The sequence below is a fragment of the Oncorhynchus masou genome, chromosome 9 (genome assembly GCF_036934945.1).
Source record: "Oncorhynchus masou masou isolate Uvic2021 chromosome 9, UVic_Omas_1.1, whole genome shotgun sequence".
In the NCBI taxonomy this organism is placed as follows: Eukaryota; Metazoa; Chordata; class Actinopteri; order Salmoniformes; family Salmonidae; genus Oncorhynchus; species Oncorhynchus masou.
Genome location: NC_088220.1, coordinates 31,528,390 through 31,555,880, shown reverse-complemented (window position 1 = coordinate 31,555,880; position 27,491 = coordinate 31,528,390). Strand labels below are relative to the sequence as shown.

General features: G+C 42.8%; 1 protein-coding gene and 1 pseudogene across 1 annotated transcript; one reads left to right on the top strand and one right to left on the bottom strand.

The window, feature by feature from the left end:
• The window catches only part of LOC135544992 (large ribosomal subunit protein uL11m-like), a 62,510-nt pseudogene extending 39,000 nt beyond the window's left edge, over positions 1-23,510 (bottom strand).
• On the top strand, positions 1,936-8,148 carry LOC135545193 (transmembrane protein 121-like). Its single transcript, XM_064972824.1, has 2 exons — positions 1,936-2,597; positions 5,464-8,148. Exon 2 carries the CDS (start codon positions 5,466-5,468, stop codon positions 6,522-6,524), a length of 1,059 nt encoding a protein of 352 aa, XP_064828896.1. The 5' UTR covers positions 1,936-2,597; positions 5,464-5,465; the 3' UTR covers positions 6,525-8,148.
• Positions 23,511-27,491: the final 3,981 nt, after the last annotated feature.

Below are 27,491 nucleotides of genomic sequence, written 5' to 3'. Positions count from 1 at the left end.
CATGATTAATCATGTGTAGAGGCAGCAGCAGCTGAATGGCCTACTGGAGGCATCAACAAGATGCCTCAGGAACTCTGGAGGAGCTAGTGGGAGAGCCAGGAACTGTATCACATGGGTATTGATTTGGTAGTGTTGCATTGGAGTGCATCAGTAGTAGTCGTAGCAGCTGTAGTAGCAGCAACAGAAAAGTAGTGAAGTATTATGGTTGTGAAACGTTCTGTCATTTAATTTCAAATCAATTTTTTTTGTCACATGCGCCGAATAAAACAGGTGTAGACCTTACAGTGAAATGCTGAATAAAAACAGGTGTAGACCTTACAGTGAAATGCTGAATAAAAACAGGTGTAGACCTTACAGTGAAATGCTGAATAAAAACAGGTGTAGACCTTACAGTGAAATGCTGAATAAAAACAGGTGTAGACCTTACAGTGAAATGCTTACTTACGAGACCCAAACCAACAGTGCAGTTTAAAACAAATACAGATAAGAATAAGAGATAAAAGTAGCAAGTAATTAAAGAACAGCAGTAAAAAAACAACAATATATACAGGGGTGTGCCGGTACAGAGTCAATGTGAGGGGGCACCGGTTAGTTGTATGTACATGTAGTTAGAGTTAAAGTGACTTTCTCATTTGTGCAATTTAGAAAGCATTCCAATTGCCACATTAAACTAAATTATTCAGTGTGGTAGGTAAAGCAGTGCATGAATAGCAGCAGAGGGTAGAGCTCTGATACATGTGACGGAAAGGAGACTAGTGAGAGCAGATGGTGGAGAGGAGATTGCTATTCTATTCTGGCTCTGTGGTGGTTGGCCTCTGCCACTGGTGGACATCAGCTTGGAACCAATCAGTCCTTAGCATTCTTGGACGGTCTCTTACCCCACGTCCTTCCAAACTTCCTCATGTTTAGGAGGGAAAGCGATGACTATGCACTGCTGTGGACAGTCTGCCTTCCCTTTCTCCCTCCCTCTGTCCCCCTCTCTCTCCCCCGCTACGTCTGCTCCCCCTTTTCATGCTGAAAGAGAGCCAGTGCAGAGTGACCTTCAACCACACCCACAGGGAACCAAAGGAAAAGGCAGAAGAGAGACAGAGAGAATGAAACTGGAAGGCATGAGAAGGGAGAGAAAGAGGAGAGCTGAGAGAAAAACAAACAAATTGAACCAAGGGAATGGAAAACCTCTGGAAGCCAGTGGAGCGAAAAGCTGATTGTGACAAGAATGATGACTCTCCTTCCCCTGTCTCACACACAGAGACGAGATAATAAAAAGGGAGATGGTTAAATGAGAAAGCCTTTGGAGTTTAGATGTGATGCTGAGAAGGTGGAGATTGATATGCATATGCATTCACTTAACGGAACACACAATGACAAGGTGAAGCAATGCATGTTCCTTGACTATCAAAATCATCCATTCCTAAACCCTTTAGGCCATAAGGCAGCCAGCTGGGACTGTTTTAAATCTACAGTACAACAAGAAACAGGATGGTTTTGTTGTGTAACTAAAGACGGTAAGAAACAGAAGGGGTCTAATTAAAGTAGTAACATCTGCGTTTTGAGATGTGTCCATGGGCTACAGGCATCTCTCGCTCTACTTGGCTCCGTATATCTGAGTGCGTTCCGTATAAATTTCATTAGGGTAAGGCATTGGCAGGGCAATCAAGGCTGTAACATACTTCCATCTAATACCAATCCATTACGCTAGTTTTCATCAAAGTGGCATAATGATAATTACCATAACCGATGGACATAACTGTGGGCAACTACATTTATGCAGCGGTACCCTCGGTGTGTTAAGATTTCACTTAAGGACCAATGGAATGGTCTAATATATATATTATATTATATATATATATATAATTATTTTTTTTAACTCCGCCTACCCAGGGCACTGGACGATGCAAAACGAACTCACCCAGTGAGAGAGAACGAGGCCGGGAGCCGAGAGTATGTAACCTGCCTACAAATTAACACCGCAATCATAAACTCTAGCGGCGAGTTTCCTCATGTTTCTCTCTCGTGTCCTCGAGGTTTGCTTTACTGTCGATACGTATCTGGCCGTCTATTCCTGATCATCATTCCGCGTCAAGCAGCAGTCTACTTCTGAGCGACTTCGACAGCTCACAGAATACGGAGCCCGGCGAACAAGCCCGCACAGCTCTTTCCCGAATAACTGGATCTTCGGCTGCCAGACCGGAGAGCCAAGGTGTCAAATTAAATACGGACATACCAAGAGATGGATAATTCTGCGCCCACGATGACTGTGGGATAACTGTGCAAAATGACACGTTTATCTGATGACCGAAAAAGCAAACGCGGCTTGACGTTTTAAATCTTACAAACTCGAAGATGGACAATTACTTTTCCCCTATTTTATCAGTATGATAAGATCGTCATAGCAGAGTGGGAGTTTGTTCAAATATTCCCGACAGACACACAGCATTATAGGACTAACACAAAGCAACCGATGTAAAGACTAATTTAGGAATCACAGATTATCATTTTTGACCTTTAATGTTTATCCAGGGACCGTTCTAGTACGACTAATAGGCGACGTGGATCTCAATCAAGCCAAGAGGAGCAGCGAAGAACGCATGCTTTGGGTAACTAGCTATCCACTACTTTGAAAGAGTTGAATTATGTATGCGCTATTAATAAAGAGTGATTATGTAACAGGTGGTGCATCATTAAAATGTACCATAAATAAATGAGTGACTAGGTGTTAAGTGTCTGGCTCCAACATAATGGTAGACAAAATCGCCCATAGAGAAGGCATTTAAACAGATCTCTGTTGAAATGATCATTTGGGGTACATGCTCCAATACCTACAACCCCTACACATGTAATAGCTGTTCCCATAGGCGTACAAATGCCTCATGAGACATCAGATGTTACTGCTGGATGGCAACTCAGTCACCTGGATGAGACAGGATTTGCCAATACTATTCCATTAGTTGGATGGTTTTTTCCCTCCACGTTTTACCTCCATAAATGAATTTAGTTTAATTGAAGAGAAATCCCTTTTTCTCTCTAACAAGCAAGCCCCTCAGGCTTTCACATAGCCCCATATACCCCTTCCTTGTACAACTTAGGCGAGACTGAGCTATCTCCCCTCCTGCTGGGTAAGATTACATTGGATTTAGTTTGTAGTAAGACAAATATCCTGGGGATGTTTTTATATGAATTATAAGTCTAGAGCAATTAATCTTTATTTTACCTGCCTCCCAGCACACCTGGCAGACCACCAATATTAGAGAGGAAAACAGATGAGGTATGTGTGTGTGTCTCCATGTGTGTAGGGGAGCTCTTTTGAAAACCATAACAGATTACCTGGGTGATTGGCAAAAACACTCCTTTCTTCACAACACACACAACACGCATAACAAACAAGGAGGAAGACTTTTTGTCCTTGTACACCGTCGGCTGAAAAATCACCAACCAAATGTTTACCTGTCCACCTTTACAGGCCCCATTCCTTACACTTGCAGCGGAATAGCCTGAATCAGCCTGTCAGTTACAGTACGGCTTTCTAATGATAGGGATGATGAATCTGGTCATTATTGATGAGCAGAGTGGACACACGGCAGTCATCAGGGCCGCTCACTCAGAACAAAATCAATGTGCGTTGACAAGCCGTCACAACACAAACACAGGCTGACAGAGGAATGACAGGGTTCCAGGGTACAATTTAAGACGCACATAGAATTGCCAACAGGCGTGTTGGGAATGAGAAAGGCAAACACACCGTCTGGGGTGGCAGACTACCTTTCTCCTTCCACTGACTGCAGTTTGGGGTGGGGGTGGGGGGGGTGTGGAGGTTTGTTCAGATAAAACACCATTTTTCAATTCCAATATTCTCACAGTCAACGGCTTGGTACACTAGAATCCATTCAATTCCAGCACTGATAATCAGGACGCAGTGAAACAAAAAAAAAGCCCTGTATGATAATCAGATATTAGTGAAGCTGACATTTGTGCCCCTCCTCTTCATTTCCTCACCATGCCCCTAGGAGGATTAGTCAGTCAGTCTAGGTCTTTTTCTCACCCATCCATTTTTCACTCCTCTGTTCCAGATATTAAAGTGTTTAATTTCTTCTGATCCCTGGTGATGAATACATTTAAATCTATTCATACACAGAGCAGGCGTAAGATGCCATGTCTTCTTTAGCTGCCTGCGTCAACATCTTTATGTCTGCAGCTTCCTCTTCATCACTTTTGGCTTTCATCTCATCTCCCCTCCAACTCTCTCCAAGCAGAGTTAATTTATGAACTATTACCATCATGCAGTAATACTTTATTAGGCATGTAGACAGCCAAGAGCATATATCTTACTTTCAATCCCCTCTCACAAGTCTCTCCTGCAGACCCTTTGACAGTCCCTCTCACTCAGTGGATGACAGGGCTCAGATGAGCGGTGCATTGAAAAGATTGATGCCCGTCGTCAGTCAGAAGCAGACATAAACACACGTTATTAGCGCTGTTCATTTGTTCCCTTATGGCCGCGGAGCCCACAATCGTTTCGCTCGATCACACACTCAAATGTTGCCATTATGGGATATCTGAGGTGGTAATGATTTCATATTAAAATGCCAGATCTCATGGCAGTGTTGACACCCGACAGTGCTAGTCAGATGGCCGACAACCCTCCTCAGCTCTCCTGGCTCCTCAATACGATAAGGAGAGGAGTGTTTGATTTCACCGTAAAGTCTGATAATTTCACACTCCCAATCAATACTGAGGTTTTATACTGTTCACTGCTGAAATATGGCACAAAATTAGCCAATTAGAATGGCTTACACACACACACACACACAGACACACACACACGTGTGTTCATGAACACACAAGCAATTACCGTCAAAAACATCTCAGAACAAATATTAATAAGAGACGTTGTTAATATTCAGCCCAAATGAGAAGGCAATTTTCTGCCAATTTAAGACTGCGGCAGGCAGCAACGAAGAGAATCAAACAGGCCGAGTAAACAGGAAGGAGAAAAAAAAAGATTAACTGCACTTTAACACAATTAATTAATAATGAATAAGGTAAGACCACCCAAGCAAAACACCATGGAAGGAAACCTGTGTCATATTCAAGAGTTTTAGCCAAGGCGCCAGGAGGGGTTGAAACTTTCATCGCCGAAGAGACCCATTTAAATTAAAAAGCTGCAGAGGAGTGAGAACTAACACCCCTCCTCATGATGTATGACCAGGGAAGAACGGTCTTTGACCCAAAGCTCACTGCTGAACTGGCATCAAAATTATCTTTATCCATAGCAACAAGCAAAAAAGAATGACTAACATCACTTAAGTAGACAAGAGTCGTGAAGAAAGCTTTTGTCTATCATGCAAGGGAAATTCACTTTGGCAAATTAATGAGGTCAGAGTCTAGACGGGAACAAAACAGTTCCTCTATTTTGTATTATTTCCCTTCTCTCAGCTTTGTCATGTTTCTGTGTTCCTCTCCCAGGCATGGTGCCTACGCCCCAGGTGTGCGTATCAACCCTGGTCACGGTGAGCACCATGGCAGTGGTCGACCTCTACCTGCTGGAGCAGAGCATGCTGGGAGCCCGTGGCAAGGCCGGGCCCGGCGTGTGGCCGTGCGCCGCTGTGTTGCTAGGTGACCTGGGCTTCCTGCTGGCTCTGCGTTTCGTGTCGGCGGGAGTGGTGTCTGAAGCACACTCGCCTCGCCGAGGCTTTGCCAACGCACTCTGGTTCCTCTTCCTGTCCCTGCTCCAGCTCAAACTCTTCTTCGTCTGCCAGAACTACCGGATGGAACGCCGACCGCCCGACCCCCTGGCCAGGAAGACGCTCACCTTGCTGCTGTCAGTCTGCCTGCCCTCCCTGTTCCTCATCCTGACTGGGGCTGACAACATGACGCCCCTGCGGAGGAAACAGGAAGTGCGGGGGAGGCTGCTCTGGGTGGTGGTGGACCTACTGGATGTTCTGGACCTGCAGGCAGGGCTGTGGGAAGCCCACACAGGGGCCACTGACCTGGGGGTGCCCCTGTGGGCCGAAGGCCTGGTGTTCTTCTATTGCTACGCCCTGCTGCTGCTGCTGCCCTGCGTGGCCCTCACAGAGCTGGGGGCCGCAGCCCTGCCGGGACAGAGGGGGCCCCGTAAGGAGGCCCTGTACCCCTGGCTTAGTCTGGTCACCATCAACGTGTTCACAATGGCCCTCAGGGGCACAGGCATGCTGTGGTACAGGGACCCCCGGGTCTCGACAGTGTTTCTGGGGAAGAACCTGCTGGCCCTGGCTGTGAAGCTGAGCTCTGCCTGGGAGAGGCACAAGCAAGGTGGGAGCAGGGGGACAGGGATGGGGGCCGGGGCGGGAGTAGAGTCAAGTATGGACTCCACCCTGGCAACCCAGAGCTCAGAGCAGACAGAAGTCCAAGCCCAAGGCAAAACCACCCCCAGGCCGCCCTCTCGCAACCACACAATGTCCCGCTCCCACAGCCACTCAGTGTCACACATCAGTCTGGATCCCACAGAGACCTCTCTGGGCCCTTCCTTCATCTCCCATGAACTCTAGAAACTGTCCAGACAGACAGCTTAACAGCTGAAGCCGAGCTATCGGAACTCCCCAGTTAGGGAAGCAACTAGCACTGAAGAGTGAAGACCGTTGGCCTCACACAGACGAACAAACTAAAAACAACACGTACACCCCATGCTCTGTGGACCAGACAAGGCAATCACATCAGTAACTCGTTCAATTAGCTCACTTTGGTTAAAGGGATGATTTATCCACCCCTGGGTCCTGGCAGCCTGTAGTATTTGGTTATCCGAGGGAGAAAGAAGGCTCAGGGCTGGGGCAGAGTGAGAGATGTACAGCGAAGAAGTGCCTCGCTTTTCAAGGAGCTACAATCCTCAGTACTGGTTCCACACAGACATGATTTGCGTCATATGGGACTCAGACATATTACCATGGTCTGAGTCAGTGTGTGTACTGTGAAAGCTCTTCCACAGCTCTTGTCAGCTACACCTCCAGGACAGCTTCTAAACTGTAATAAAGTGTTTCATACTCACAGGCTCGGACACTATATTGGCCATGTGTGGGAGGGTATTGGCAGCCTGTCACCACAACATTGGAGAAGACAGGATCAGAGGCTGACCATTCACAGTTAGAGGGCCTCGGAGGTATACTAGATGTCACTAACTTTCAAAACATCCACTGCATCAAAGCAAATGTGTTTACCCTTTACATATTCAGTGAAAACTTCAGCATTTCTTTGTTGAAGATACAGGCCGATGTTATGGATCGGGAGCTGCTGGGGTGAAGCCCTCCACACATCTGAGGCAGGCAGTGCAATGTGCAAAGAGAGAGTGACAGACAGCGGAACAGCTATCATTTATCACAATTAGACCAGCAGCACCAGTCTGATAGGCATGCAGTGATCCTTCAGCCAGCCGTCTGGCTGCTGGTCCGGCTTTAAGGTTTCAACAGTAGAGTCTGCAGATGTGCTAAAGTTTGTGTGTGTGTGTGCTGAGCGATTAATCATCATATTTAATATTTTTCAATTATTAAACAACTAATTGAACGACGTCGGTTCAATTACTTGAATTCCATTTATTTTTTGTGTGAGCCCAACACGCTGTTTCTCAAATCATTCACGAAAGAAATCAAGTCAAGAACTATGTGGGATGCTAGGCTGAAGGGCGTTGTAGTGTTCACTAAGCAAATATTCAACTTAGTTCAGCACAGAAATGTGGTAATTAACTACAATGACCATTATCCACTGCGCCAGCTTTTTCACTCGCCAAAATCAGCCCAATGCATTTCTATGGGCTTATTTTGAAGCAAAACTTGCAACCTGCCTTCCCACCTTTGGGACAACAACCCTTGTTAGGGCAGCGACATGAGCATATCACCATTATATACAGATCTCTGGACGGATACAATTTTACGCCTGCTATGTTAGGTTTAGATATACACAGACCGTATGAGAGAGGAATGTACACAACGAGGGACAGAGACAGTTCTGGAAAGTATGCCTCATCTACTTTGAAGAAGTGGTCAAATGATTGACAGGCACCTCTACAGCATACTTAGGCAGGCAAGCTAAATAGGATGACTACAGACAGTCCAGTATGAGGAGACTCATAACAGATGGCCTGGCTGGCTGACTGCTATTGCCTGAGCAGAGATTAAAAATGAAAGGAATTAAAAAGAATAAAGCAGTCAAATAAAATAAAGTAATATAAACTGAAATATTGAATGTCATAGTAATATCCTATTGAGGTCTACCTGATCAGAGACAATATATTTTGAATGCTCACCATTTGGGGCTTTGGAAGTTCCATTAATTCATAAAAACTCTGAAATCATAGTAACGTTATTATTTCATAATGCATTTCATGTTTTTTTTTTTTTTTTAATGATCGAATCGAAACCGACCTCAAAAAGCACTAATCGCTCAGCACTAGTGTGAGAGAGAGAGAGGAAGTGCTGTTTTTAGGATAGGAAAGGGTCTATTCAATCTCCATCAGTGGTTCCTAATGCACTCCGCACCGCTTCTGCCTCCCCTCTAACCATTAATGCTCCTATTCACTGAAATTGGGACCCATTTGTCTAAATGCTAAGAGCTTATACACACACAGCTTTATGCTTGATTTACAGGATGCGCTAAGAGACTGAACACACACACACACACACACACACACACACAGTTACCAGTAAAGCCATTCCTCCAGGGAGTTTCTCTGTAGTTTTGAGAGAGACGAGGAAACGTCGGAGATGTGTTCAGTTCAGTAGACCGGGAGTCCGCTTCGCTCTCTTTCATCTCTCGCTCCCTTACTCTCTCTCCATTTCTAAACTACGCATTCTGGATGCACTCCCAGTTGGCCAAAGTCTCTCATATTTCTGATATAAAAAGCAGTAACTGCATCGGCAACAGCTGCAGAAAATGACTACTTCCTTGAATTTGTTACACCTGTTAAGCCCCATGTACAATCCTCAGCATCTTCCTGAGGTCCTGAAGAGATATTAGTGGTCCTGAAGAGATATTAGTGGTCCTGAAGAGATATTAGTGGTCCTGAAGATCTATTAGTGGTCCTGAAGAGATATTAGTGGTCCTGAAGAGATATTAGTGGTCCTGAAGAGATATTAGTGGTCCTGAAGAGATATTAGTGGTCCTGAAGAGATATTAGTGGTCCTGAAGAGATATTAATGGTGGTCCTGAAGAGATATTGAAGAGATATTAGTGGTCCTGAAGAGATATTAGTGGTCCTGAAGAGATATTAGTGGTCCTGAAGAGATATTAGTGGTCCTGAAGAGATATTAGTGGTCCTGAAGAGATATTAGTGGTCCTGAAGAGATATTAGTGGTCCTGAAGAGATATTAGTGGTCCTGAAGAGATATTAGTGGTCCTGAAGAGATATTAGTGGTCCCGCTCTTTTTCCTCCCTCCCTCCCTCCCTCATTGGAGTGTGCTAATTTCACTATGGACTGTAATTATTCTCCCCCACCAAAGCTGTCAGTTCTTCCCTTTTGTATCTTGCGTCCCCTTTTATTTCTCTCGTTTGTTTAAATTTGCCCCACAGCCGACAGCCTACCTCTCTGCGCTTCCCCTGTCAGGGGTGGTTAGTCAGAAGGGCAGGGGAAGAGGAGAGAGGGAAATTTAAGGGCCAAGGCCAGTGCCTAAAGCCGAGTGGCTGCCGACTGGCACTCATTTACCGTTTACACACACACACACACACACACACACAGCGCTTGATGGAGCAAGGGAGCAAAGAAAAACACTGGCATGGCATGCCGCAACACTGACATATGGCATACGAAACCACTAAGAGAGTACCTTTAGACAAACATACGGCTCGGCTTTGCCTGGATGCAACTCATCCCACCTCATTACAGCTCTCTCTACCACACAAAGGCATATTTTCCTGAGCGCTCCAACCCCCACAGTGTGGGAGAGGGAGAAACTTAACAGAAGGAAGTCTAAATCATTCATCATAGCTCAACCCTCAAAAGGACCCAACACTTTCTTTTTGGCAGGAACTTCCAAAGTATATTTCAAGAGCAACCACCAACTGATGCACAAGAACCTGACACTCCAAGACATTCAAGAGAAGACATGTTAAGAATCTGACAGAGTTTCTCTTCTTGTTTGAAGGGAAATAGAATAGGTGAGACAGGAAGTGGAGTCTGAGCAGTAAGTTTACCTGTCCCAGGACAGGACCCAGGAGGAGGTCCGGGAGCCGCCTGTCCTAACCTCACGATGGCCCGGATCACGCCCTCCATGTCCACCTTCTTCACGGCCTTGGAGATCTTAGACGGCGTTCCATACAGAACGGGATGTCCACCCGTCCGTCTGTAAGGAGAGAGAAACTACAGTGTAAGAAATTTGAGCAGAAAAAAGCTATTAACTTCAAAAGACATCACCTTAAAACAACTACTTTACAAACATGATGGGCTCATTAAAATATCACACAGTCTAATCGATAGAAGACAACCCGGGTTTAGCCCAAGGGTTTCCATTTCATAGCAGTCTAGTAATTTAAAAAGGAATTTGCCTTCGATCTCCCTGCAAGTCACCTGGAGGGCGTTGTGTGGATCAGTGTGTCTAGGTGAAAAGCAAGGCCTTGGGAGAAGGACCCTTTGTACTCGCTGGATTGAGGGATTCTGAGATTAAACATGGGTTGCAGTCCAAATGTCGCCACTGTATCTAATCTGATACCATCACCGAACCAGTACAGAACCATAGTAAGCTGTAGGACTCAGTTCCATCATGTCTCTGTACTGATCCCATCAGCAGAGGTAAAGGGGTCATTTGGAACCTAGCCAAGGCAAGGTCAGGTGGATAAGCATCGTCACTCTACAGAAAGGGCAGAGAGGGGTCTTCTTTTTCATTCCACCTTCAAATGCATTTACCAAATTACCAGTCAATTAGCGGAGTGGGGAGAGTGGGCTGAACTCTTTGCCCTGCTCCGCAGAAAGAGCCAGAACACATAAATAGCAAGCCTGTAGACTGTAATGCCCACTTGAAAAAGACCACAGGTGTAAAACCCAAAGATCAATGGGTGTACACAAGAGACAAGTAGGGAGCTAAGGTTTAGCCCGGGTGGAATTGGGTGAGACCTGCATTCAATAAAAGTTAGAACTTCGAAGGAGTGGAGAGGAGACATAAAAACAATTCCGTTTGTGTCTGCTCTTGTTGATTTAATTTTTTGCCAAACCTAAAAAGACAGTGGGGCACTTTTGGTGCACTTTTGGTTCCAAAGAAGAAGTTACCAATGTGAAGTTGTTGTTCTATATACTGCAGCTGGGTTTGTTTAAGGGCAATTTCAGTGTTATGGACTTCAGATTTGCACGCAAAATCTAAACTTTAATGTCTCACGGAATGGTTAAGCAAAATAGAAATTAAAAACTGATGTGTGTCGATAGTACCCCTTGAGGGAAGTGTACCATGCCTTCAGGAAGTATTCAGACTTTTTCCACATTCTGTTGTTACAACGTGGGATTAAAATGGATTTAATTGTCTTCTTGTCAACGATCTACACAAAATACTCTAATGTCAAAGTGGAAGAAAAATTCTAAACATTTGATAAAAAGAAAAACACTAATATACACTACATGACCAAGAGTATGCGAATAGAACATCTCATTCCAAAATCATGGGCATTAATATGGAGTTGAACCCTCCCCTTTGCTGCTATAACAGCCTCCATCCACTCTTCTGGGAGGCTTTTCACTAATGTTGGAAGTGTTGCAGGGATTCGCTTCCATTCAGCCACACGAGAATTAGGCCTGGCTTGCAGTCGGCATTCCAATTCATCCCAAAGGTGTTTGATGCGGTTGAGGTCAGGGCTCCGTGCAGGCCAGTCAAGTTCATCCACACCGATCTCAACAAACCATGTCTGTATGGACCTCGCCTTGTGCATGGGAGCATTGTCATGCTGAAACAGGAAAGGGCCTTTCCCAAACTGTTGCCACAATGTTGGAAGCACAGAATCGTATGGAATGTAAATATGATTGTATGCTGTAGCGTGAAGATTTCCCTTCGCTGGAACTAAGGGGCCTTGCCCAAAACATGAAAAAACAGCCCCAGACCATTATTCCTCCTCCACCAATCTTTACAGTTGGCACTATGCATTCGGGCAGGTAGCGTTCTCCTGGCATCCACCAATCCAAGATTTGTCTGTAGGACTGTCAGAGGGTGAAGCGTGATTCGTCACTCCAGAGAACATTTCCACTGCTCCAGAATCCAATGGCGGCAAGCTGTACACCACTCTAACCAACGTTGGCATTGCGTATGGTGATCATAGGCTTGTGTGTGGCTGCTCGGCCATGGAAACCTATTTCATGAAGCTCCCGACAAACAGTTATTGTGCTGATGTTGCTTCCAGGGGTAATTTGGAACTTCATAGTGAGTGTTGCAACAGAGGACAGACATACCTATTTTTACACACACACCTATACATATATATATATATTTTTTTACACATCTACCAATAGGTGACCTTCTTTGCGAGGTATTAAAAAACCTTCCTGATCTTTATAATTTAATCTGTGTTGGAATTTCAATGCTGGACTGAAGGACCTTACAGATAATTGTGTGTGTGTGTGTGTTACAGAGATGAGGTAGACATTCAAAAATAATGTCAAACACTTATTGCACACTGTGTGTCCATGTAACTTATTATGTGACTTGTTATGCACAAAATTACTCCTGAACTTGACTCAAGATATTTAAGCTTTTCATTGTTTATTAATCTGTAAAAACTTCAAAATGACATAATGCCACTTTGTCATGGAGTATTGTGTGTAGGCCAGGCACATTTTTTGGTTACTTGATACATTTTAAATTCAGGCTGTAAGACAACCAAATGTGGAAAAAGTCAAGGTGTGTGAATCCTTTCTGAAGGCACTGTGTACAGTATACTCAAATAAGCAGACTTCTAAATATTTGAGAAATTAGGCAAATAAGAAGTGTTATGGACGTTACATGAAACAGACAAGCTTTTTGGGGAGACTGAACACATTAGCAAACGTTTGAGGTTGTAAGTCTTAGATCAAATCATGGATAGCAATTTCAGAAGGAATGGACATTCAAATGTCTTGGTCAAAATATATCATAACACATTTGTCATTTGGAAGGTTTTTAAAAATGTCAGCAGATGATATAGTACCTAGAATTGCATAATTACAGGCAGCAGGAATAGTATACAAGGCCATACACCACACCCTTACAAGTATTTATTTTTCTATCTTTATACATATAAAAATGAACCTTTACCAGTTGAAGCTAGACACAAATACAACTTATTTGCATGACGATTTTTCTGAAATATTGTAACAAATTACCCAAATTAGACAATATACAGTGGGATCCTAAATTATTCACACCCGTGATAAAGATGAGCAATAATGACTGTATAAAATAATTCAAATACTTTTCATACTAAAACAATTGCTCAGAGTAAGGAGATTTTGTTGAACAAGTAATACTTTCCTCAAATGTAGGGGTCACCCCTGAAAGATTCTTAGAAAATAAGAAAATGTTTAGTATTTGGTCCCATATTCCTACAGTAGCATGCAAGGACAACATCAAGCGTGTGACTGCAAACTTGCTGGAAGCATTTGCAGCTTGTTTTGGTTGTGTTTCAGATCATTTGTGCACAATAGAATTGAAAAATAATGTAGTGTCATTTTGGAATGACTTTTATTATAAACAGGCCATTTCTAAACACCTCTACATTAATGTGGATGCTACCATGATTACAGATGAGTGAGAAAGTTAGAGGCTCAAAAGGTCATACCTCCCCCAAAACATGCTAACCTCTCACCATTACCAATAACAGGGGAGATTAGCATGTCTTGGGGGTATGATCTTTGACCCTCTGTATGGATGTAGTCATTGTGTTACAGGAATATGGGACCAAATAGTAAACTTGACTACTTTTCAACTTTTAGGGGTGTTAATCATTTTGACCCCTACCTTTGAGGGAAAAAAATATTACTTGTTAAACAAAATCTCTTTCTGATCAATTGTATTAGTATAACAACATAATTTCCCCAAAATGTTGACCATACAATATAGCTCAGTATTGGAATCATTTATTTTATACAATCATTACTGCGCATCTTTGTTAAGGGTGTCCCTAATTTCAACCCACTATACATGTGCCTACTGTACACTACCAATCCACTTTTCTGGACACTGGATGAAGTCAGTATATTTTGGGGAGCTTTCAGTTGAAAAAGACACTCCAGGACTATTCACAAATCGTTGATAAACACTTATCTAGTACTGCCACGTATGAGAAATTAATTTAAGCATACATTTTCCAAAATAACATTATCAGTTGCGTCAGTAAAAGCCTGATGAATACATTTCAGAACAAGCACACAAAATGTGGTGAATATGCACATTTTTATGGAGAGAGAAAACAATTATAGACCATATTAAAACATTGATGAAAGCCAGCTTTACATAGAAAGTTAAGATATTTGAAAGTAAGGAGCACGTAAAAAAAATAATAATAATATATATCCTCCAAAACATTATGGATGTTAGACTGCCTGTCCCAGTCACCTTTACAAGACTGTAAAACACAAGAGACTTGGCATCCTAATCCTTAACAGTCAAAATCCATAAAATGTCCTACTTAAACATTTAAAATAAAGCCTGAACTCTAACTGTACCTTAAGGACAATTATGAACGTGGTTTCATTCGGAAAATGCTAACCTTATTTGGGGATGCCTAGGTTGACTTTTCCACAGAATCGTCCTTAAATGACAAGCAATTTTGAGGCTCAGTAAGAATGTTAACGGAATTCAAACTGGGTCGCTAAGTGTGGGGCAACACAAATATTATTTTGGTTTTAAGAACTCTACTCTAGCCCTTGAAAATGTTACTCAGGTCAGCCACTACATTTCGGCAGTCAATTTCATGCTACTCACATAATGTGTAATTCCACTGTAAAATAATCATGTAGCAGTTCAAATTGATTAGGGAGCGAGTCAGAAAGAGAGGAGTCCAGCATTCATAGATGAGCAGGGTAATCTGCCCAATTTCAGGTGGGGGGAAAAAGCAACGATCAAAGAAAAAGCACAGAGAAATTAAAATAAATTAACAAAAAACTGAGGAAACTGACAAACTGCCTTAGGAGTTATATTCCTTTTTCCCCTATTTTTTTATATATAAATGGACCATCATCCTAACACAAACGCAGACATGCAAGGCAAGATGTGGAATTATGGTAAAATATACTAGACAATCATTTGAAATGGCAGCAAATGTGGAGTTAGTACTCCAAATATGGGAGTTCGGGAATAACATTTGCAGTGTGAGGAAGTGACCGTGTCATGCTTTAATGCACCACGACCCAAGCATGAATTATGAAAACAGCAGTTCCCGCTAAAAATTTAATTGTTCATCAGAAGGCCAAGCACAGAGGGCTCGTGAAGTACTGACCTAGATAACAGCAACAACTGACAACATTTCACAATACTGCATTTTGCATTCCTAAATCATACCGCTCTTTGTAACTTAACATTCTCTAGGAGATATGTAGCTGATACATTAGAAGGTGATATGTGTATTGCTATTTCTGCACCTGCTGTGCTTCTAGAGCCAACCTACCATTGATGAGCATGCTAAAACACTTGAGACTGGATAATTAATAACAAATTAGGAATCGACTTTCTTTTCCTAGCCAAACATTGATCACAAAAGAAAGCATCAACCTCTTATTGAACAACAGTCAAATTGGGACATAATTTGAAGATATTTCTGCAAACACACAGAGGCTTGGGGCCTTGTACCCTCAGCCTTCGTAATCAGTCAAGGGACACAGGCCTTACATGTCCTCTGTCAAACATTGTGATGTTATGCACAGCAATGAATTGTCACCACCAAAGTCAATAGAACCCCAATGAATCACACCATAGGTCTGGATGAGATTAATATAGTTAAGCCTGTCAATCAAATGCAAAGGAGGTCTTGAAGTTCTGATCAATACTGATAGGAACATAGACAAGATGAAGAACAAAGCTAAACATGTCAATTAAAGCAGACACGTTCAGAGAAAATTTGACTTACAAATTCCCTTTTTCAAACTGAAAGACTATGGCCAGAGCTTACCCATGAGGTTGCACAACGGTTTAAATCAATGATTCTTCATTTTAGTCAAAGTATGATATATTTGGGCATGAAGTGAGAAATCCAAACTGCTCACTTCATGCAAATCCATGTGTATGCAGTGTCTTTTCCTATGATACGGCATACAAATTATTTTTCAGCCTAAATTTTGTTTCAGAGCCGGGTTTTAATTTAAACGTTACCACACACCAGCATGTTTATTAATCAGAAACAGCTGCAAAGTTATTACTCTACGCAACTGAGATGAGCCAAAGCCTTGTGTTCACTTGGCTGCCTGGAGAAAATTAAAAACGGGGGTGAAACTTGTGTTTTTGCACCTCCACTTATTATTTTTTTACCCGAACATTTGTCAATGTTGACTTATTATTTTTTGCAAGTCTATTTTTATTTATATAATGTATACACACACACACACACTCCAGAGTGGCTCAGCTGTCGAAGGTACTGCATCTCAGTGCTAGAGGCGTCACTACAGACCTTGGTTCAATTCCTAGCTGTATCACAACCGGCCGTGATTGGGAGTCCCATAGGGCGGTGCACAATTGGCCCAGCATAGTCCGGGTTAGGGTTTGGCCGGGGTAGGCAGTCATTGTAAATAAAAATGTGTTCTTTCCTGACTTGCCTAGCTAAAACTTCTAAAGGACGGGTGAGTCCCCTGCGGAACGGTTGAGCTAATTTAGGCTAATGCAATTAGTATGAGGTTGTAAGTAACAAGAACATTTCCCAGGACATGGACATATCTGATATTGGCAGAAAACTTAAATTCTTATTAATCCAACTGCACTGTCCAATTTACAGTAGCTATTACAGTGATATAATAGCATGCTATTGTTTGAGGAGAGTGCACAGTTTTGAACATGAAAGTTATTAATAAACCAATTAGGCACATTTGGGAAGTCTTGATACAACATTTTGACCAGAAATACAATGGTTCATTGGATCAGTCTTAAACTTTGCACATACACTGCTGCAATCTAGAGGACAAAATCTAAACTGCACCTGGGCTGGCATACCACCCTGCATACCACTGCTGGCTGGCTTCTGAAGCTAAGCAGGGTTGGTCCTGGTCAGTCCCTGCATGGGAGACCAGATGCGCTGGAAGTGGTGTTGGAGGGCCAGTAGGAGGCACTAAAAAAATATCCCAATGCCCCAGGGCAGTGATTGCACCCTACACTGCCCTGTGTAGGGTGCAGTCTTTCGGATGGGACGTTAAACGGGTGGCCTGACTCTCTGAGGTCATTAAAGATCCCATGGCACTTATCGTAACAGTAGGGGTGTTAACCCCGGTGTCCTGGCTAAATTCCCAATCTGCCTCTCAAACCATCACGGTCACCTAATAATCCCCAGTTTACAATTGGCTCATTCATCCCCCTCCTCTCTCCTGTAACTATTCCCCAGGTTGTTGCTGCAAATGAGAACGTGTTCTCAGTCAATTTACCTGGTAAAATAACAGATAAATAAAAATAAAATACATTATGGCCTCTCTCTTGCATTTCAAAGATGGTACAAAAAAAATAAACGGTTGTTTTTTTCTTTGTATTATCTTCTACCAGATCTAATGTGTTATATTCTCCTACATTTTGAAAAACTTCAAAGTGTTTAGTTTCAAATGGTATCAAGAATATGCATATCCTTGCTTCAGGGCCTGAGCTACAGGCAGTTAGATTTGGGTATGTCATTTTAGGCAAAAATTGAAAATGGGGCCTATCCTTAAGAGGAATTTTAAAAAACACAAAAAAAAAACACAAGTGGCCAGTTTATTAAGTACACCCATCTGGTACTGTGTCGAACCCCCAAACAGGTCACTGACCATCTCGAATCACACCGTACCTTCTCCGCTGTGCAATCGGGTTTCCGAGCCGGTCACAGGTGCACCTCAGCCACGCTCAAGGTACTAAACGATATCATAACGGCCATCGATAAAAGACAGTACTGTGCAGCCGTCTTCATCGACCTTGCCAATGCTTTCGACTCTGTCAATCACCATATTCTTATCGGCAGACTCAGTAGCCTTGGTTTCTTTGATGACTGCCTTGCCTGGTTCACCAACTACTTTGCAGAGTGCAGTGCAGTGTGTCAAATCGGAGGGCATGCTGTCCGGTCCTCTGGCAGTCTCTATGGGGGTGCCACAGGGTTCAATTCTCGGGCCGACTCTTTTCTCTGTATATATCAATGATGTTGCTCTTGCTGCAGGCGATTCCCTGATCCACCTCTACACAGACGACACCATTCTATATACTTCCGGCCCGTCCTTGGAGACTGTGCTATCTAACCTCCAAACAAGCTTCAATGCCATACAACACTACTTCCGTGGCCTCCAACTGCTCTTAAACGCTAGTAAAACCAAATGTATGCTTTTCAACTGTTCGCTGCCTGCACCTGCACGCCTGACCTAGTATCACCACCCTGGATGGTTCCGACCTTGAATATGTGGACATCTATAAGTACCTAGGTGTCTGGCTTGACTGTAAACTCTCCTTCCAGACTCATATCAAACATCTCCAATCGAAAATCTAATCCAGAATTGGCTTTCTATTCCGCAACAAAGCCTCCTTCACTCATGCCACCAAACTTACCCTAGTAAAACTGACTATCCTACCGATCCTCGACTTCGGCGACGTCATCTACAAAATAGCTTCCAACGCTCTACTCAGCAAACTGGATGCAGTTTATCACAGTGCCATCCGTTTTGTCACTAAAGCACCTTATACCACCCACCACTGCGACTTGTATGCTCTAGTCGGCTGGCCATCGCTCCATATTCGTCGCCAGACCCACTGGTTCCAGGTCATCTACAAGTCCATGCTAGGTAAAGCCCCGCCTTATCTCAATTCACTGGTCACGGTGGCAAAACCCACCCATAGCACGCGCTCCAGCAGGTGTATCTCACTGATCATCCCTAAAGCCAACACCTTCATTTGGCCGCCTTTTGTTCCAGTTTTCTGCTGCCTGTGACTGGAACGAATTGCAGAAATCCCTGAAGTTGGAGACTTATCTCCCTCACCAATTCAAACATCTGATATCTGAGCAGCTAACCGATCGCTGCAGCTGTACATAGTCTTATCGGTAAATAGCCCACCCAATTATACCTACCTCATCTCCATACTGTTTTGATTTATTTACTTTTCTGCTCTTTTGCACATCAATATCTCTACCTGTACATGACCATCTGATCATTTATCACTCCAGTGTTAATCTGCAAAATTGTAATTATTTGCCTACCTCCTCATGCCTTTTGCACACAATGTATATCGACCCTTTTTTTCTATTGTGTTATTGACTTGTTTATTGTTTACTCAATGTGTAACTCTGTGTTGTCTGTTCACACTGCTATGCTTTATCTTGGCCAGGTCGCAGTTGCAAATGAGAACTTGTTCTCAACTAGCCTACCTGGTTAAATAAAGGTGAAATAAAAAATAAAAAAATAAAAAATGTAGCCATGGTGAGCAACGACTTTGATACGGTGTAGCATTCAGACGTTGCTAAATTGGTATTAAGGGACACTAACGTGTGCCAGGAATACATTCCCTCACACCATTACGCCACCAGCCGAAACAATTGACATCACGCAGGATGGGGCCATGGACTCATGCTGTTTACACCCAATCCTGAATCTGCCATCATCATGACGCAACAGGAACTGGGATTCGTGGGACGTGGCAATGTTTTTCCACTCCTCAACGGGGTGGTGTACCTAATAAACTGGCCAATGAGTGTATGACCATTTTATAAATGGTATAATATGATATAATTTTGTTAACCTGCTCCCCCATTGCCCACAGAGGAATGGTTTTGACCACTAAAATTGCTTCACTACACACGCCACTGCTTTGATTGGTGTAACGTTAGCTAGAAACCACAAGTGTCTATCCAGATAACGAAAATGCAGCGTGCATGAATTTGCAGCGTGCATGATCATGAGCAAAATCTTTGTAGCCTACCATTTCACTTCCCCCATAAGCACGGGCTGACTTGGCTTTGCTGTACCGCAGCTGAAGCCTGCCAGCCGCCTACCTACCAGAGGCTGCACTGTTTCCATAACAATAGAAAAATGCATATACGCCATCTTTACAATAGTTAGTCCAAATTTCCGTGCGGAGGGTCATCTTATTCTTTCTAACTATTTCTATGGCCGATTCATGGCCACAATTTATGGAAGATGCCAAAACTTCAGATGACAATTGATGGCGAAGTCCAAGATAATCCTGATAGGTATCAGTCTAGTGTTTTCTGTAATGACCTTAGTGATCACTGTTTTACAGCCTGTGTTCGTAATGGCCGCTCAGTGAAACTACTGGTCCTGATTTGTCATAGACGCTTGTTAAACTTTCATGAGCAAGCCTTCCTTCATGAACTGGCTATCATTCAGGCAAATGAGAAATAAGTGCACTCACGCTATCCGGAAGGCCAAAGTAAGTTACTTTAAGGAGCAGTTCTCGCTCTGTGGATCTAACCCCAAGAAGTTCTGGAAAACGGTTAAAGACCTGGAGAATAAACCCTCTTCCTCACAGCTGCCCATGTCCATTAATGTTGATGATGTGCTTCTTGTCAGTAACAATCACATGGCTGAGATCTTTAAATCACAACTTCATTAAGTCAGGATTGCTATTTGACTCAGCCATGCCTCCTTGCACGTCCAACATTTCCTCATCTCCCACCCCTTCTAATGCGACTATCCCCGATGCTTCTCCCACTTTTCCCCCTGCCCCGCTACGAAGTTTCTCCCTGCAGGCAGTCACTGAGTCCGAGGTGCTAAAGGAGCTCCTTAAACTTTCTTCTTTAAGGTTGCTGCCCCTATCAACACCAAGCCTCTCTCTCCTTTCTGGGGAGGTTCCCATTGCTTGGAAGGCAGCCACAGTTCATCCTTTATTTAAAGGGGGAGACCAAGCTGATCCTAACTGTTATAGGCCTATTTCTATTTTGCCCTGTTTATCAAAAGTGTTGGAAAACCCTGTCAATAAACAACTGACAAGCTTTCTTGATGTCTATAGTATTCTCCAGAGGTTGGACTAGAGTCCCAAATATGATGACTTGCAACTCGACTAACACCAATGACTCGTGACTTGACTTGGACTTGAGCCTTATGACTCGACCTGACACCCTCCCCAAGCCCAAATATAAAAAATGATGCTGTTAAAAAAAAGAGGGGGAAAAAAAGTGTGCAGCGTATCAACTCTTCATTTAACGGATTTAAGTTTGAATCAGACAGCAGTCAATCAAATTGTGCCAGCGGAGAAAAAGTTGTGCGTGGCAGTGCAGAGGAATGTCAGCGGGTCAATTCAGATTGAGCCATTAGAAAGATTATCCAAAAATAATAATTTGGGGTATCAGACTACGCTGTAGTCAAACAACGGATTGCAACTTGCAAAACATGCGGGAAGAAAATTACAGAGTGAGGCGCAACAACTTCCAACTTTGTTTGACATTTGAAGATGCACAAAGAACGGTAAGTCGTGGCTAATATAGCCAACAGCTATATATAACTTTGCTAGTATAGCTTGTAGGCTAACATAACATTAAATCAATGAGCCTCCACAGTCAGTCAGTGCAGGAATGTGATCATTACACCCAAGATTGAGACCAGGCAAGATTGTGCTACTGCCCCGCTCAATTTTTTTTTATGCTTACAGATTTGAACAAAACCAGACGAACAAACATGTCACAAGTGAACCACATCAGTCTCCAATCTCACAGTTCATGGAGACCCGTGTAGGGCGGTACGGCATGAATCATGAACAGCAGAAAGTTTTCAACAATGCAATACTGTCCGACCTGGTTATCGATTGCAATTTGCCTCTGTCTATTGTGGAAAACAAGAGTTTGTCACTTTCTGTCAGTGGTTGACAGTAAGTACAGCCCAGTATGTCGTAGAACATTGACATCAAAAAGTAGAGAACCTCCCTACAGAGAGACGATCACAACTGAACACAGACCATGTTTCAGTCACAGTGGACATTTTGTCCGACCGAAAGACGAGGGGGTTCAATGGTGTTACTGAACTGTATGGAGAAAGATGGAGAGAGGACACAGCTCAAGTTCAATCGCTTGGCCTGTGACCGCTTCAAAAAGGCCCACACAAAGCCAAAAGAATCTGTGAGAAATTTGAGGCCATATGTGGTGAGTACAGCATTAAAGATAAATTGGACTATATCATTAGTGACAATGCTACCAACATGAGAAAAGTGTTCACGTTGTGCTTCCCCATTGAACAAGAAGATGAAGTACATGTCGAAGGTCACCTTGATGGCCCAGAGCTCTGGAATGACCTAACCCTGGAAGACCAGCAAATAGTTGATGCTGCTATTGCAAAAAACAGCGCTTGCAGTGTTTAGCCCACACTCTCCAGCTGGTGGTGGAAGATGGCTTGAAAGAAACAAAAGTTATGACTGCTCTTTCAAAGTTATCAAAAATCAGCTCACTGCTACATACAAGTACAACATTCAAAGAGGTGTTTGAGGCTGGATTTGGGGAAAGAGGCATCCCTGCTGCTGTCAACACAAGATGGAACTCAACACAGACATGTGACCATCAAAAGCTCAGTCATGTTCTAGAAAAGGCTGGGCACACAGAGTTGTTGTTCACAGTACGGGAGTGGAATAAGTTGAAGGAGTTGGTGGACATCCTGAAGCCATTTGGAGAAGCAACAGATTTGACACAGGGGGAGATGATAGTCACAATCAGTTCTGTTGTTCCCTCTGTCCTGTCCCTGAATTACCACCTGGAACAGCGGAAGCCTCAAGTCCATTTCCTGAGCGTCATGGTCTGAAGTCTCCAGGCATCCCTGAACAAAATATTTCTTGGAATCTTCAATGTGAAAATGGCCAGGACACAAGATGGAATCACTGCCCCCTTTTCAGATCCAGTCTACCTCAAAGCAGCTGCCTTGGATCCGGCTTTTTCTCTGATGTGGGTGGAGCACCATGTGCTGGTCAAGGAGGAGGTGGCACAAAGAGTGAAAGGTAAATATTGAGTTTAATGTAACTTCTCATAATTTAATCCAATTGACTACAACAATAATACTTTTTCAGTTTAACCCACTGTATCGCCAATACCGGCCTTTTTGTTTCTGCTTTTACATGTTTTGCCAGAACTGATTCTGCAAGATGCTACAGGGACTGAGCAAGCAGTGCCTCTTGTTGATGAGGAAGAGCGAGAGGACCATAGACTTAGACAAAAAAGGGCCGTTTGCAGCATACTGTAAGAGGCAGAAGGAAACTGTTGGGATAACTCCAGCACTACAGTTAAGTCACTATCTTGACATATGCGAAGGACAGAATGTCCTCTTTTTCTGGGCAATGAACAGGAAGGCTCTTCCTTCACTGTCCCGAGTGGCCATCGGGGTCTTGGCAGTGCCTGCCTCCAGTGCTCCGGTGGAGCGTGTCTTCAGCCATGGTGGCATCATACTGCGGCCTCATCGTGCACAAATGACTGACAGACTTTTATCGAATTTGGTCTTTCGCAAATGCAATGCATCATAGAGCCCAGAGATATGAGGAAAAAATGAAACTTTATGCATTACACACACACACGTCGTCTCCATGTTCAGGTTTTTATCTCCCATCTTTGGGATCTGTTTTTTTTCTCAGACATTCAGGCCAGTGTTCAAATTGTAGGCCTACTTGAAGTTCAGTATCAGTTGTTTAGATGTACCTTTTAATAAATGATTGTAACTTTACGGCAGGATTATTTTAGGTGTCTAGAGTATATCTGGAGAGAGAGAGAGACCTACAATATTTTGTTTTCTCTTCTCATGGCTACCCATGTATTTCCATGGAAATAATGTTTTTGGTAAGTAATAAATATTTATAAAAGCATTCATGATTTGCATAAATGTAATATACTATTACTCTTGTTAAATATGAAATGGTATTACATTTGGTGAAGAGCACATTATGACTTGTTTAGGACTTGAGACGACTCGGACTTTCCTGTCTTGACTTGGGACTTGAGACTTACTTGTGACTTGAAAAACATTGACTTGGTCCCACCTCTGGTAATCTCTCTGGTATGCAATCTGGTTCAGCTCAGGTTATGGATGTGTCACTGCAACCTTAAAGGTTGTCAATGATGTCACCATTGCCCTTCTAGGCAATATTGTGCAGCTATTTTTATGGACTTGGCCAAAGCTTTTGATACGATAGACTATTCCATGCTTGTGGGCCGGCGAAGGAGTATTGGTGTCTCTGATGGGTCTTTGGCCTGGTTTGCTAACTACCTCTCTCAAAGAGTGCAGTGTATAAAGTCAGAAAATCTGTTGTCTCAGTCACTGCCTGCCTGCTTTGCAACAAAGCTTTCTTAGTGTCCAACAAGCATTCTCTACCCTTAACCTTGTTCGAAACACCTCCAAAACAAAGGTTATGTGGTTTGGTAAGAAGAATGCCCCTCTTCCCACAGGTGTTATTACTACCTCTGAGGGTTGAGAGCTTGAGGTAGTCACCTCATACAAGTACGGCTAGACGGTGCACTGTCCTCCTTTCAGCACATATCAAAGCTGCAGGCTAAAGTTAAATCTAGGATTGATTTCCTCTATCGTAATTGTTCCTCTTTGACCACAGCTGCCAAACTAACCCTGATTCAGATGACCATCCTACCCAAGCTAGATTACGCAGACATCATTTATAGATCGGCAGGTAAGGGTGCTCTCGAGCGGCTAGATGTTATTTACAATTCGGCCATCAGATTTTTCAAGCATAGTGGTGGCTGCATCATGCTATGGGTATGATTGTAATTGTTAAGGACCGAGAAGTTTTTCAGGATAAAAAATAAACTGAATGGAGCTAAGTACAGGCAAAATCCTAGAGGAAACCATGGTTCAGTCTGCTTTCCACTGGGAGATTAATTCATGTTACAGCAAGACAGTAACCTAAAACACAATAACAAATCTACAATGGAGTTGATTACCAAGAAGACAGTGAATGTTCCTGAGTGGCCAAGTTACAGTTGACTTAATCTACATGAAAATCTATAGCAAGACCTGAAAATTGTAGTCTAGCAATGAACAACCACCAATTTAACAGAGCTTGAACATTTTTGGAAAGATGTGGCAAGCTCATAGAGACTTACCCTGAAAGACTCAGCCGTAATTGCTGCCAAAGGTGCTTCTACAAAGTTCTGACTCAGGGGTGTGAAAACTTAAATGAGATCTGCATTTCTTTCAAAATAAATTTGCTAAAATGTCTACAAACACATTTTCCCTGTCATTGTGGGGTATTGGGTGTACATGGAAGAAATAAAATGTTATGCAAGCTGTACCACAACAAAATGTGAAGGTACTGGAAATATTTCATTCGTATTTTGCGTGTCATGGCATAACGTCAATAGTTCCAAATTATACCGCAAATAAAGGCGTTGTCACCCTAAAAGGTGGAGTATCAATGCTCGTTTCCACGCACACAGTTTTACAACATGACTGATTTATTACGCGAAACATGCGTATGAATGGCGTCCACCAAGTTAATAAACCTCAATATTTTGGTAGGTGCGCAGACTTTTCTGAAAAGGTGCACGCAGAAGTTTAGTGCGAAATGTACTCAGCGGTTATAAAATGAGGCCTCGGGGGCAGCTCCAGTTGACATCTGCAGCGCTGTGTATGTTGTTTCAATTACATGAACAAGCCCATGGGGTCCTGTTCAGACCTAATATTATAAATAGGGGTGCACATTATGCATGTATTCATTAGCCGGATTCTGTTGCAAAATGTTTTTCACTTGAAACAGTTTACTCCAAACGGAAAACGTTTAGCAAATAAGTTTCTATAGGACAAATTCAGGTAGGTCCCTCCCCGTTTCGTTTGCTCCCTAAAATGGTAAACGATTTCTGTTGCAAAACGTTTAATTAACAGACCAAATGTTTTGCAACGGAATCTAACTAATGGAAACACCGCAGGCTTCCTCGTCTCATTTGCCTCATATACACTGATGAGAATGTGCATGGAAGCAGAGAAAAGCTCATTCCCAATAGGCATCCACCATTGCCAGTGTTATCAGATGAGTGCAGAATGAAGGAAAGAAGACGAGGACAGTTACTGAGACGGGAGAGGTGGTTCGTTCTTGTGCAAATGCAATTCTGAATTCCCTTCAGCTCTTCATAGACGGAAGACATAACTAGTACATTGCTGTACTGGAGAGTTCGAGTGACGTCACTGTGATTGAAGATTTGACGTCTGTAAAGTGTGTTATTTTATTACTGACAAACCATGCACATAACTACTCGTCAAAAAAATTGAAACACTGTGGTCCTGCTAATTCCTGGCCGGCACATGACACCAACCATAGAAAAGGTGATTACAAAACAGTTTGAGCATCAGTGCAAAGACGCACACAACATTTAGCTAATATCCTCTTTTTTGCTAGTAAGTGTGAGCTCGTGCTAGTTAAATTGCAGAATAGGAGCTAACGTTTGCTAGCTAACGTTAGATAAATAGTATGAATACACATTAAAACAAGATGACAAACTGCAAAGACTAAGCTAGCAGACACAGATGTAAGAAAGAAAAAAAAAAGTCCCCTTTACCGTACCTTCCCGTTATTCAATGCTCAAGGCAGACACCTTCAACTAATGCTCAGGGCGCAGCCATTTTGAATTAACCCGAAACACTCACTGGTGAGCGCGCCACCAACAACTGCCACCTAATGGGTTGGAGTGAAACTGAAGAATACCATCGCAGGCAAGAGCATTCAGTAGAGCAGAGGAACGCTAAAAACGTGTTACTTTGAGCTGAGCAAAATCACTGATTTCAACAATACGTGCTATCAAATCAAGAATAAGTATTTTCATATACATGCTCATTCAAAAAAGAACTATAGGATATAGTTACAGAAATTACTGCATTGTTTGGGCTAGAAACACAAGCATTTCGCTACATCCGCAATAATATCTGCTTAACATGTGTATGTGACTAATATAATTTGATAGGCGAATGGGCTCATTGTAATTGCTGGAATGGAATGGAATAATTAGAAAGTTATCAAAAACAAACATATGGAAACCACATTTGACTCAGTTCCAAGAATTCCATTCCAGCAAGTAAGTAGACAATGGACCTGATCGGAAAGCTCAGAGCCTCTGCTCTTTTCTGTCCATAAGAAACAATTGGATTGGTGGAAGAGGCAGGGCAGGCCAGGAGCAAGGAAGGAGGGTGTGGTCAGTTTCGCCTTTTTGCTTTCCCCGACATGAGTTCGTGGTGTTTTGCTTTAAAAATAGAAGTAAAAAAAAAAGAATAACATATCTAAAATAAAATAAAAAAAAGTAAAAAATAAGGGATAAAAACGTAATTAAAATTATAACTCACAACTGTGCATGGGGAGAGGGGTGGGGGCGCTAAGGAGTGCATTCCAATATATCTACACATTTTCATACACACACAAATTATGTTTTTGTTGTATATATATTTTTTG

Excerpts from the sequence above, each read along its gene's own strand:
- LOC135545193 (XM_064972824.1), top strand. The coding sequence starts at position 5,466 with ATGGTGCCTACGCCCCAGGTGTGCGTATCAACCCTGGTCACGGTGAGC.